General features: G+C 42.7%; 1 protein-coding gene across 10 annotated transcripts in view; it reads right to left on the bottom strand.

Moving 5' to 3' along the window:
- LOC146969645 (adhesion G protein-coupled receptor L3) overlaps positions 1-14,563 on the bottom strand; it is a 208,633-nt gene that overhangs the window by 24,075 nt on the left and 169,995 nt on the right. For all 10 annotated transcript variants that reach the window (XM_085760140.1, XM_085760145.1, XM_085760146.1 and 7 more), the window contains 2 exons: positions 6,499-6,708; positions 3,254-3,474 (listed from right to left, as the gene is read on the bottom strand). In XM_085760140.1, the coding sequence (XP_085616266.1) occupies positions 3,254-3,474; positions 6,499-6,708 (431 nt within the window). The remainder of the gene's footprint in view (positions 1-3,253; positions 3,475-6,498; positions 6,709-14,563) is intronic.

Raw genomic sequence — 14,563 nt, 5'->3', positions numbered from 1 at the left:
TAGGACATTATAGTATACAAACAAATCATAAAATTAATGTTTTAAAAGTAGGAGATGCTTCCCAGCCCCTTATCATCAGAAGTTATATTATATACTGTATATATATAGACAGGCATTTTATTTTTAAATTTTGTTTGAAATCCATTGTTAAAGTGTTACAATGAGCCCCCAACAGCAACAAGGTTAAAGCCTCCTGTGGCTTTAACCTTGTCAGCCTATCAGCTTGTACAACAAAGAACGTTATGCTAGCTAGCAGATAGTCCAATCAGATTACAGCCCAGAACATCCAGCCTGTAAACATGTAGCATGTAAACAGAACAAGGTTCAATAAGATACAAAAAAAAAAAAGGCCTTGCAGATGTTGGAACTGAATTCACGTATGTATGTTTAGCCCCTCAAGGACACACATGCTGAACGTAAACATGAGTGTTTGTTTGTGAGTAAAGCTCCATGCCGGACCTTTAACAGAACCCTTGTAACAGAATCACTGTAACATCAACTAGATTACTGCAACTCAAAATGTAATTCCAGTTCCTATAAGCCTACACATGGCTGATGTATTGCTTTCATTAAAACCGGACCAGTTACACTGAATCACATGCTTATTTTGCTGACAATTAAAGCTGTCCCACCGGACCACGGGCCGGTGCAGTGCCTTGCTCAAGGGCACCTTCTGTAATTACTAAGAGGGACTGAGATGAGATCCTTCTTTACTTCTTTCCTGGGACCACATATTATTATTTGATCTCTGACTTTGAAGAGGTGACTTCACAAGCTAGCTGACCTTCAGGCTGCTGCGGCCTGCTTTTTTTTTTTTTTCTTCTTTTTTTTTTTATGTGCTCAGTTATTATGAGTCACTGGACGCTGCTTCATCTATTGCACCAGGGTCACTTTTTCACTTTTTCCACCGAAAACTTGTTGGATATTTCTGCTCAAAATAAGGCCACGTCGCTGTCCCTGAATCAATTTGCGGCCAAGGGGGTAGGGGGTGGGGGGGCTGCGTGCCCTCCTCCCACGTTCTTCTATTCACCACGTGTCACGCCTTGTCCCTTCCCTCATCCTTCAATGGCTGCGTATAATTGTTCCACCGGTGGCAGGCTTTAATTATTCACATGATGCCAAGGCTCAGGCGGTGGCAGCTATCACCTCATCCATCACCAAGAACTATTGCTCCGCCAATCTACAAATGCACTGTCTACCAGTTGCGTGTGTGTGGACGTGGGTGTGTGTGTGTGTGTGTGTGTGCCGTATATGATAAACATCTCGGAAACAAACTGCTGATGCTGGTCTTCATTATTTTCAAATGGGTTTCAAATTAACAGAGAGGAATGGTGGGTGATCCTCTGCGCGGCATTACACTGCTTTATAGACCACTTTGTATTAAAGAGGAGAGAGGCTGGAGGATTATTCCTTATTGGAGGCTGCTGCTCCCCGTTTCTGTTTCTTGCTAATCTCTCGTCTTTTTCCGTGTCTTCCGTTCTCCATCTCCCTGTTCAACATACTCCCACCTCCCTCCTTCTACAGTAAACCCCTCCATCCGCGCGCTGTAATTTGTGCATCCTAAAAAAAATGCTGAAGACATTAACCACAATGGGCTGACATTCATCCCGCAATACTATCTCCTGAAGTTAGCATTTTTCACTGTCAAAACAATGTCAATTCAGCAGCGGGGGAAATGTACGCAGCTTCATTAAAAGTTGATGATGAGCGATAGCTATTGAAGCATCATCTGCAACATTGTTAAAGCCCCTCGAACCAACACAAACAGTTGTCAAGTTGTTAGCAGGGTGTCTGCGGTTGTACTGTAGATACACACACACAGAGAGACAAGGTTAAGTGAAGAAAGGCCTTTTTTTGTTTGTTTTCCCCCACTTAATCCAAGTAGATCACTTGTAAACTCAACAACTAGATTCTCCACTGTTTTCTAAATACTCTGGGAGAGTTGTTTTGGTGTCTTGATGAAGCAAATCGTGGTAAAGTTGACAGGTAGACACTATACTGTAGCTCAGGGTTGCTGTACGTTCACACCAAAAATCCTGGTCTGCAATAGGCTGCTGCTTCGGCTGCGACGCTCCTCATTACATACAATAGTTCTCTCAACTTCAATTTGACGCTCTGGACGCTGCTGATGCTCCAACGCCAACGTCCGTTGACAGTTTGGGTGTGAACGTACCATTAGGATCAGGCTCCTTTGGTTCATGAGGTGCTTGAATGTCCTTGACCATCAAATTGCTGTATACAGGGTTCCTACATGTTTTAAAATTCCAAATTCAATACTTTTTCCAGACCCTAATTTGCAAACTTCTTGGTCAAAAAAATTTTAATAATTTGTGACATTTGAGTAAATAGATGTGTATCATAAAATCATTTGTTTCCATTATTCTGATTTTGTATGCCATTATGTCACCAAATCATTTCCAGGAGATTGTAGCTAGGTACAATAGTGCATACAAAATAATTAACCCAAATAACTTCAGATAACGTCAAACCCAGATTAAGATAAACACATTTCCATATAATAGTTGCCATTTCCATACTTTTCCAAACCTGGAAATGTATAAAATCTAATTCCATACTTTTCCATACTTGTGTAGGAACCCTGTGTATAATACAGCATGTGTGACAGGAAACAAAAAATTCCCCTTGGTCTTAAATATCTGTACATTTTTATAAAGAACAATTAATAACGCTTGCTTTCTGACTGACAACACACAGATCAAAAAGATACTGATAACAATCAATGCAGAAGTGGTCGATATCCCATATCGGGTCCCTTAGAATGGAAGAAGCTGCAAAATCACTGGATCCTACACTTCCCATCATGCAGTTTGCATGTATTTCTACACCCACATCTTTCCACTTCTGTGCCCCCATGCTCCTCCAGAGCAACAAAAGACATTATACAACTGCTTTCACAGGCTTTGTAGCTATGCCTCATGACTAGCAAATGAATCTCAATGTGTAAAATCAGCGTAGTTGTCCTTTAATATTAAATACTTCCCTGAAAGGATCTGTTGGTTAAGTGAACTAATGCGCTTTTCAAAGAAGCCGTCCACGTACTCCTCAGTAATGCATGGGTTGGAATTCTACTGGCGCAAAAAATTGAGTGTTAAATAAAAGATTTTCTAAAACGAATTGTCTAGAAAAGCTGCCGCCATGGCAACATTCAAGTTTAACACGCAGACTGGAGAAGTCACCCCCCCCCCACCCCCCCTGCAGCACTGGGACAGATTGGGAAGTCTAATGTACTCACACTTGGTCGGTGCCGTAACTGCGGTAGTCCACCGCGGCCGACACGGCCACGATCAGCGCGGGGACGCCGTAGCCCACCAGGTAGAAGTAGCGGCGGCGCGAGTGCTCGCTCTCGAACACCTCCACCAGCATGATGTAGAGCTGCACGCCCTCCAGGAACATCCACGTGAACGCCGCCAGGAAGAAGAAGTGGAGCAGGGCGGCAAAGACGGCACAGGCGATCTGGGGGAGAAGAAGTTTTATGGGCAGACAGAGGGAATGAGGGAGATAAAGAGGGAGATAAAGAGGCAGAGGGGAGAAAGACTTGAAATATGAGCATTAACTGCCGAAAACATATTTCAATCCAATCCCTTTTGGGCATTTAACTCATTTTCTGTAGGATTAAATGCCTTGCTAAAGGGCATAATATGACAGGCGAACGTGTGTCATCCAAGTGCCTATAACCACCACGCAGCATTTCCTGACCCCTCCATGTTTGTGTCTTCCCAAACAATTAGCATTGCTAAGCTTTGTTTGGCTGAAGTGATTGGATGTTTGCCTGCAGTGACTGGCAAGAGGAAGAAGCTGCAGCTAGCGGGGTCCATGTGGTCTTGTTTGTTTGCTTGCTAAGCTGGCATGGATGAAAGAGAGAGTTATGAATGAAGAAGTGAAGTCAACAGCCCAGGAGCCGTTTGGAGCTCGGCGCCGTCGTACGCCGCGGCCAGGTGCGAGCACAGAATGTAGTTACACTTTCCTCCTCCGACGACACCAGCAGCACGCGCTTTTTCCCTTAACAATAACGACGCCCGCACAATACTCACATACTGTAGATCGATCTAATTATTGGCACAGTTGAACATAAGTGGCGTATTTTGTCACCGAAATGGATTCAATTAAATAACTAAAAAGGTTGAGTGGACATTAATTGCGGTCCAGGAGAGCGATCTTGGAAGCCGGGGCTGTGAATCACACCCCATAAAATGTTATGGAAGGGAAAAGGTGTGGGGCCAAAGTATTACCTATAACTTCACAGGGAAGTCGCCGTGCTGCTAAACTGTGGGCCTGTGAGTTTTGGTTGAGATACTTAGAGTGATATTTGAAGGGCAGAATATAGATTTGTTTTGATAGCATGAGGTTGGATGGAAGGACAGATCACTCTTCTGCACTGAACCATGTGGGATAATATGATACATATGATGACAATAAATAAATAACTCAAATGATTAAAAAAGACTGTTAGCTATAAGATGTATTCCAGTGCTTGACCCCATTATAAATTTATAGGCACGGAGATCATTTTATACCGTGCACAGACAGTACTTTAACAATGACTCACCCTCCTTTCCTTTTTTTTTCTCCCTTCTTCTCCCCCCTCGGAGAGCAAAACTAACTGTGTACTCTGCCTCATTAGCAAGCGAAGATGACATGATTGCAAGAAGCTGTAGGTGGAATAAAGCGCCTCTGCCATCCCTGCATACATGTAATGACTGCACATTTTGTCTACAGCATGGCTGCAGAGCACACACACGCACACTTGACAATGACTGAACAGTGACAGCAGGAGAGGAGCACTCCATAACTGGAGTTACCCAGCGAGAAGAAGCTTTAATGGATTAAACAGCTTCATATAGATAAATCTCAAGTGTATACAAATTGGAAAAATGCAGCGGGAGTGTACGTATGAATGTGAGGTGTATGAGTCATTTAGATATGAGTTGGGTCATTGTATGTGTGAGTACGTTTGAGTGCGTGATCGTTTTTTTTTTTTGAAACGGAGGAAGAGAGTGTTTGTAAAATAAAGAGATTCAAGTCTTTTCATTCAGACATGAGGGATCAAAAAAAAAAAAAAAAGTTCAGGGCCACTGGCACTCACTGGGAACTACCACTCGCAGCAATGTGTGACACCAGAGGTTACGTCTTTTCAAGAAAAAAAAAAAAAAAAAAAATCAAAGTAAGAAAACAGTGAACATTTTTCACTGGAGATTAATACGAAGCTTCCAGGGAGCACATCTAGCAGCCCCTGGGGAGTATGTACATATGAAAAGATTTTCAACAAATTTAATGATTCAAGAGTTTTTTTTTTCTTTTCTTTTTCTGCAGGCTACAAAGAAAGAGTTACTTATTTGTTTTGTATTACTGTAAGACATCAATGCACCTCTTGCTGGATAATATAATAAAAATACAGACTTCCAGTTGTTGTACTGTATATGTTTCTGCCAAACGATATGGATGTCAACATTTTACACTTTGAAAATCACTGCATTTTTGCCACCTTCAGCTCTGTAAGATAACCCAATTACCCAATGGCATAGATTTCAAACCAACATCTGAGACTTCAAATTAACTTTGATCCTTTAGCAAGAAAGCCTAAAGGAGTATTTCCAAACTATTCCTTTTCGTTACATTCACCAAAGACGTTGTGTTTTCCCTCAGTGTCTTATTATTTTTCAGTAGGAGAATGCAAAAAGCTGTGATTTGTGAACATGGGTGAGGTGAAAAGAATCATTTACTATCTATGCCCCAAAATTTACTCTTTCTGGGCTGGTGTTTTTGATATAATGTCCGAGGTTATGAGGTTTGTGATAAAGTCAGAACCCTTACTTATTATTCTCGGGGTGTCTGAAACCTTTAAAAAATTAAGCAAAGCACAACAATGCTAAAGCGAAAAAAAATATTCTTTTATTATGGAAGAGTGAAAAAACACCGACATCTAAGATGTGGTTAGAGGAATTAACTAATACACTCCATCTGGAAAGAATAAGATATGTCCTGAAATTTGACGCAACTTGGCAACCTCTTATACTGTACAGTACCTTGCTAATACGAACCCATCTTAATATTCGGTCTTCTATGCTAGCAGGGTTCTTGTGATATTTTCCATGTGGGTCTTCTCCAGGGGGTGGGGAGTGGGGTGGTTTTTTTTTTTTTTTGTCAACCTGTCATGTTCTGTTTCTGTTGTCTTTGTTTACGTGTTCTGTAATTATTATGTTTGTATGTTTGTATTATAAATGCCCAATAAAAATACATGGGAAAAAAAAAAGAATCATTTACTATGAATGTGAATTGAATTTCCTCTAAAGATTGGTGCATGACTTCTGAAATTGACCTTGGTTTAGGTCTCTGCTCTCTAAATGACCCTTTACTTCTTTTTTGTTTTACCTCTACATGCACATACACTTTATATCAACTGATGCCTTTATCAATAAATTCTTCTATCACTAATATTTTCATGCTACAAAGTTACAAAGCCACGGTGACATGACTTACCGGCTGGTCTCCCCGATTGATGCCCACCAGGAACAGGGACTCGGCGATGAACAGGCTGATGCACAGGTTCTTGTGGATGGTGTTGCGATCGCTTTGCAGGCCGCGGAAGAAGCAGAAGGTGAAGAGGCTGATGAGCAGGCAGACCAGGGACAGGAGGATCCCCACCCAGGTGATGACATCCAGCAGCATGTCGTGAAAGGGGCCCGTGTTCTGAGAGAAGACCAAAACACCCAGTTCACTGTCGGTTCGCATTATAACAGAAAAAAAACATACTTTGACAGAATAAGTATCCACCACTTTTTTTCCCCATGATCCATTGCGTCACACCACAACAGAAGTCGGTTTTAGTAGCATTCTAGCGAGTGGCTAACTGGTAGCGTTAGCCACCGGTGTAGGTACCAAATGTGGGGGCTCCGGGCTGCCAAAACCGTTTTGACTAAATCTGATGTTTGTTAAGTCTAGAAAACGAATTATTGAACAAACATTACTATTTCTGTGTGCACGTTTTTGTAATTAGTCATGGTTAACGTAGTTGTTAGCTTTGCTGCAGCAAACTAACAGCAGTACTGACACTGCTAACGGCTAACAGCTAACGGTTAGCCCAGCCAATCTAAAATGTTTGTTCAACAATTCGTTTTATAGACTTCATAAACAAAAGAGTAGTCGCAACGGTGATATAGTGATGTGAAAATGTGACATAAAGCTAAAACCTCGTCCATTGTTCTCATTAAAATTACGTGATAATTATAAATAAAGTCATCACGGCCAATGTCTATCAACCAGTCACGGTGGAATGGAGTGTCATGACTCATGGTGACACCCAGCGTCGTTCTCCGGAAAGTGGTGGATACACATTTTTATATAATTGTATCCAGAATCACATCTGTAAAACGAAAACACACCAATGTTCATAAAAATGAAATCACCGTTGTGTCTAAGGGACATCCCCACGGCTTTTATTTTCGTTTTTCTTTCCCTCTTTTAGGGCAAGGTGGTGGATGTAAAGTGGATTCACTCAACCCTCAATAAACCACTACACAGCGAGCCACAGGTGGCAGATATGGATCATGAATTAGTCAGTGTGAATCAATCTGAACTGCCCCCTCCCTATTGTTTCATTTTGGTCTGGCAACAAAGTGAAACAAAGTGAGCAGTCCAGAGGGCCGCAGGTGTCTCAGACCGTCACCACGGAGGAATACAATCAAACCGCACCGTGGTCGATGACTTTCACTGTTGCTTTTAGATCATTTCCTCTCCTCTCCAACCGTGATTTGTCGCCACAGCTAGTTTTCGCCGCTAAAAAGCCTTTCGCCGACAATAAATTTGTGGCTTTACAGGAGAGATAAGGATCGACGGTGATTCCGCCGCGGCCTTGGAGGGGAAAATTTACATCAGTCCATAAAAAGCTAAGTGCATGTAGGGATACTTGGGCAGAAGTGGGGAGAGGCACATTAAACCGAACCCGTCTGACGCAACATCAGAACCTGCCAAGACTTAAGACTGGTAGGTGGCATCCTACCAGTAAACTCCATCCAAAGTTTTAGGTTTTGATTCTGAAGCAGTCTACATGGATATCCTCTTGCACCCAAGGGTGAACTTCTACTGTAAAAGCAAAGGGTGGCCTCAATGGCTGAAGGGAACTACAACTGTAGAAAAACAGACAACCCTATTGTCCCCGTCACACCCACTTTGTGACATAATGAGCAGTTTACATGAACACATTTGGAGCATGATGGGGGGGCTGAGATCATCCGACATGTCTGTGGGCACACATCTGGCAATAAAAAAACCAAAAAAAAAACCACTGCTGTAAAAAGATCTAACATTGTGCAATCAAACATTACTGAGACAGATTTCCACTGAAAGTCACATCTGGAATCAGGAAGTACACAATCACTCATTACCAAACAATTCTGCATCATGCTACAGTACAAAACGGGAAGAAAAGACATGCCAAGTCTGATGCCAAAAGAAGAAACAACAGTGTCCTATATGTAAAACATGTAATGAAGATAAGCATCAAGGAGTGACATCTTGATTTATTAACTAAACATAATTACTGCATCCAAACACTTTGGTCAGCTTCTGAGGCTTCCTAATTTCCCAAAGGAATTGTCCTCTTTTTCAGCCTGATGGGCATTGATTTAAGAAATTAAAAAAAAGAGGGGGGAGGAAAAAAAGTGAAAGTGGAGGAGGGCGTGGGTAATTTTAAAGAAATCTGCCAACCTCCTTACAATCGACTGTCATCCCTGCTGGGACTCGGGGATGGACTATCTGAGGCTTTGACATGATGACTACGCCTGAATGCTAATGAGGATCAAACAGACATTATTTCAACACAGAATAATGTTGAAAACCCTTAAAAGACAAACAGTTTATCTACACACGGACAGGCTGTTGGAGATTTAGGTGAGGGCTAAAGATAAACACCACTCAACGGTGTATACATCAAACACTGACACCGTGCATTAACTGCCAGGGCTTCAACTACAGTTCGGCTGTTTGATATCAAAAGGCTGCATGCGCGCACAAGTTTTGGCCTCTAGCAAAATAATGAATGACTCCGAGCTACGGCGCCGTACGAAACCCGAGACAATATTTGCTTACGTTGAGAAATAACAGCGCAAAAGCGTGCAGTATGTCTAATATGTCTAACAAACAAGCACCTCTTTAAATCATATTTCGACCTCAGTCAGCAGTATTTCCAGGTTGGAGGACGATCAACATCAACATATCAACATTTTTCTTATCCCTCCTCCTCCTCCTGGGGCGGTGCATCCCCCCCCTCGTTCCTCTTCCCAGTTAGGTTACAGTGAGGAAACTTGGGGGGATGAAGTATTGCACAAAAGCCTTGTTTAGTGGCAGCTCAGCTAACGCTAGCAGAGAGGGGAACAGATGCTGATCATTAAGGGGCTCTGGTACAATAACAGCCGCAGTGCTCCTTGAGTCTGGGGAGAGCGCTCTTTTGATTTTCCTGCCTGATGAGCCGTTGTGTATATGTTGGAGGGGTTGCGGAGGGGTGGCGGGCTGGCAAGATGTTATACGGAGCAGACGTCTCCGTGTGTGTATGTGTGTCTTGTCTGTATATGAAAGTAAACCTGATTTCAGCCCCCCACCACACCCCTCCTCTTACTTTAGAGGAGCGCTGCCACCAACGCGGTGGGTGGTAACAGATGTTGATGTTTGAGCTCTGTAGGTGTGTGGCGCGTTGTGACACCTAAGTCTGTTTTCAGTCCACCGCATGATGAGGGGTATTGATGCGATGGGTGGCGCCGGGCCGCGAGCCGACGCTGTAGGGGAGAGCGGGACACAATCTAACGGATTTTGCTTTTGGGTAGATATCTAAAGATATATTTGAGTTAGATTAAAAAAAAAAAATTACACAAGCAACATACACATCTCTGCTACAAATGAACACTGGAAGTTTGTTTCTAAAACTTGCTATTCTTTTACAGTTTCACCACAGATGGAGGAAGTGAAGCGTTACAACCTACCCCACTGGTGGGGTAGGTTGTAACAGGGGGGGTGTTAGTGTTAGTTGTAACGCATGCTGGAAAGATTTGTTTAAACAATTAATTCAGTACAATTTTATCTTAAGACTGATTGTTTATACATCTATGATACTAACAGACACTCTGTAAGAAAAACATAGGTATTTAAAAAAAAAAAAAAAAAGATGAAGAGGACTTTCAAAAACGCTTTAATATAATTTGCGTAAATCAGTCATTAGTTCAGTTAGTTTATTTGAAAAGAAAAAATTATAACATTTCATTGTAAATAGGCCAAATTTATTAACGTTATGATTGTGCTTGCTCAGTTTTTCTCGTTCTAAACTGTATTCGCTTTAATATGATGCATATTGCCATAAAGGGGGAAGAAAAAAATAAACGTCACTCACTGAAAAAGGTGACAAAAATACAATATTATGGACACTATGATCCATCGAGCATTTAAAAAAGGCTATTTTCACCAATAAGTGACAAGTTTGCACCCCTGATTTATGTGGCCCTAGTTATAACATTGTGTTACAACTAACCCCTCATGTAGTTTCCTTACTGTTGCCTAGCTAGCACTGGCTACAAGCTAGCTACAAGCTTTAGCATGGTACCATTTTTTAACTAAGAACATGCTGAAAAAGATGATATAAGAATGGTTTTGGTGACTTGCACACGTGCTTCAGTAACCAAAAAACTAGCGATGTGGAAAAATGTACTCGCATGGTGATAAAACACACTTCTTCGAATATTTTTGTGAAATCGCCATCAAATCTTCCGAAATTTCTCGTCATGTATCTACTGACTGATACGGACCGGTGGACGGAAGTGGGCGGAAGTGGACTTGTGTGTCTGGATAAAAAGTCTGTGTTTCAACTTGCCCCGTGTTAGTCTGTGCCCCGCGCTCCCCTACGCTGTAAGGGCCCTTGTGCCGCGGCCGCAGGCTCTATCCATCACAATCTCACCTTCAATTGGAGAGAGGCCAGGTCAGAGAGAGAGAGAGAGAGAGAGAGCCAGGCAGGGAAAAGGAGACAAAGCTGTAGAAACAGAGAGAGAAGTGGCAGGGAGTATATCTACACCCAGGTTGATGGATTTACTGTAGCAAGATTTCTTTGTTCCGGGGGAGGTGGATGATGGCTGACATGTCGCTAGGCACAATGTCGCTGCTGAAAAGTTGCCTTTCACTGGGGGCTCTGCCCAGGCAGGATGGCAAATGATGGGATCTGCAAAGCCTCTGCACCCAACCTCACACCGAGCAGCCTCCATGATGGGATTCCAGTTGCTCTGAAATTCACTCACTGTGTTGCGAGGTTGCGGCAGAGTCATACAGCATCCACGTTGCCTAGCTATCAACCGATTTGTCTTGCAATCGTTCACCCTGACATTTCTCTCTTGTTTCTTAAACACACATAGTATTTCTCATTCCTGAGGAGCCTTGCTTTGAGATCTGCTCGCACTCTGCACTAAATGAAGTTTCTGGGCGAAGGAGGAGCAGACGCCGCGGCGGATGAGCGCCGGTCGTTCCGGGGGCCGAGCCATCTTGAACCTCACATCACATCATATGTGCTTAATAACCGTGACATTCCTGCATTTAAGGCCAAAATCTTCTGAACCAGGTCTCTGGAGAAAAAAAAAGGCACAAGAGTGGTGAAGAGAAGCGAGCGTCAATCTTTTATTCCTCAAAGAAACGCTCTCAGCGTGAGGCCATGAAGCCAATCCAATTAAAATGCATAAATCTCCCTATATGCCTCCAGAGCTGGGGCTTTGACTCATGAAATACGGTCAGGCGGGGCAGACGGTTGCACTAAGGGGTAGTGGCCCACTGCAGGGAGTCATGTGACAAGTTCACCTACGGTATGACCAAGGATTTATGATCTGCATAGGGATGAGGAACAGCTGCGAAGAGGGCGTATGAATCATGGGTTCTGGCAAATTCGTCACATTTCAAAAAGGCAAGGGGGGAGAGACTCTAGCTCGCAGGGAGGGAGCTGACATTCAGCACATGCACCTAATGTCACATTGTGTTCCGAGCTACCATAACTATGATATAATGCCCAAGGATGCATTTCGGTTGCTATGGCAGTTAACATGGTCTCCATCTTCTCCTTCTGTGCGTTAAACATATAAATGGGTTTATTTTTAAACCAGCAACTCTCCTGTTGTGTGTACAGCACTGTACCAGTGCATCTACGTAACTTCATAAAACATACAACCAACCTTGACTGTCCTTTCTCATCATAGTTACTGTCTGATGGTGCCAGCGTGGAGATGTTCTGCATGGACAGTGATGGATGTTGCCAAAATATCACCCTCTCCATCATCTGGTTGGGATGTGCCATTGATTTATACTTACTGGTCTGTCGGGAATAGTGCCACTTACCAGTAGCTCAATGCCTCCCTGGGGCCTATCTTAGCACACACACCTACTACGTAAATAATGGCCTGTAGGTGGAACCAGAGCAGGTCTATAATTCTTTGGCTGGGGCTTGTGCTTTAGCCCATATTTAAAAGATTTTTTTTTTCTTCTTCCTAATGCCCACTAGCTATCCTCACAAATGGAAGACTTAAATTCAAAGGAAAGGGTTCAATAAGGAGTCTTGGGAGCTTGAATGGGCATGAGCCATGAGGGAGTCTTAAAAATATGTCTAAAAGCGGACCCTGATGAAATAGCGGTCCGTGATGTGCTTGCTGCGACACTCATTGAGCTTGGCCATCCACTGAAGTGACCCAGAAAGGTTTAAGCAACAAAGAGACTAATCTACGCACTGAAAACAAGTAAACACCACCACTATTATCAGCTGATACGTGGGGTCAAAGGATCTCATTTGGAGCAATTTGCTTGGTGTGCGTAAGTTCAACACCACCGCTGACAGGGCTAACCCCCCCCTGCCTTTCAATACCGAGTTGAGTGGATTGAGTTTATTTCCAATGCATTTAAGCATCTTTGATCGCAGTAAAAATGTCTCAAGGCTCAGTAGCAGGACATCTCGAGGTTAAAATCATCAGAGTTCTTAGCAAAGTCACATCAAAGTACGCCCACTCTACCATCGCACCCTCCGAAAAACCCTGCTTGCATTCATTCTGAAAAGATACAAAAGAGACTTATAATCTCTCACACGCAGCTGCCGTCTGTGAGTACGGTTCTAATTTGTTTATGCGGCCGACGGCGCCGCTCCGCTCGGATTGCAGGGATCAGTCGGAGGCATCAGCTCTCTGGCTAGATTGCTCAAAATTAGCAAACAAAAGGGGGATGGAGTGGTGACACAGGCAGCAGTGACAGCACTTGATGCCCTTGCGATTGTCTAAAGTGGCGGTAACCTGATCCCAACACTGCATGTGACCGATATCATGTTGAGTGGGTGTACTGCTGAGAATAAGGAGGTTTGGGTTGGATATTATTTTTGAGTAATGAGTTCTTGTGAGTTTTATTTAATTCATTTGCTAATTTGGTTAAGACCATTACATCAGAAACCACCAGGGCTCTAAACATCTTTGGGTCCTCGCTTGCAAATTTTCAACAATGTTCCAACATCTACAATATGTGAATTGGAAATTATTCGGAGGAACTAATTGACTTCAAACATAATTAATCCCGGAGAGGCACAGTCTGGAGTTCCCCCACTGCTGAGTGTGTCTAATAATCTCACATTCTGTACAGTACATTTGAGATAAAGGGCTTTTTTTCTTTTTCTTTTAATGAATATGAAGTTGTGGGCAAAGGTCTTACCTTGCCCACACTTACAATCAGTGTCAGGTTGGCTCTGATTACAAGGTTTATTGTTTAAAAGTGCACATATATTAATTTTTATAACCAATGTTTGGTCTCTAAGGATGAAAGTTTAACAAGCAGTGGAGGACCTTGGGAGTGCCTTAGTTCATGGTGGGTAACTGAAGTAAGGCCTGGAGCAGACATAATCAGGTATGATTGTACAAAATGAATGTATAATTATTCCTGTTTTCAAATGACAATGCATCGGATCACACCCAGAGACAATCAGTGTCTGCAAATTAACCCTTTAACCCCAGCACCGGCCTCTTTTGCTACGAGTCGCTTCACACAAGTCCCCTCGTTTGCATTTTCCTTGAGTGCAAACTGTTAAAATTTGAGCATCCAAAAATCATGCAGCAACTTAAAATCACCATCAAGTGCAAAAAAAATGACAGTGTTCCTTCTCTGACACACACACGAGGGGGAACACTTTAGCCACTCGGAGGGAAGTGTGTGGCACTTTGAATGCAATCCCAACTTTGGTGCTAAAAATGTAACACTGCAAGCTCGATACAGGTGTCAGCTTATTAAGAGAAGCATAAAGATGTCTGCATATAACACTATCATTATTCTGAGCAAGCATGCACATGATCCACTGGCCAAAAAGAAAAAAAAGCGAAAAAAGAAAAGAAAAAAGGAAACATCAGCAAGATGAAAGATGATGGTTCTAGTGTAGCGAGCCTCTGTCCTCCAAAAGAAAATTGTAATTGCTCTTTTTTTCTTTCTGAGATGCCACTGAGAAATAAACAAGGTTAGAATATAATCTGTTGCTCTGAGGGTAATGAGTAATAACAATGCAGAG

The sequence above is a fragment of the Trachurus japonicus genome, chromosome 18 (genome assembly GCF_045865225.1).
Source record: "Trachurus japonicus isolate A0001 chromosome 18, Traja_1.0".
Classification (NCBI taxonomy): Eukaryota; Metazoa; Chordata; class Actinopteri; order Carangiformes; family Carangidae; genus Trachurus; species Trachurus japonicus.
This window is presented reverse-complemented; position numbering and strand designations above follow the sequence as displayed.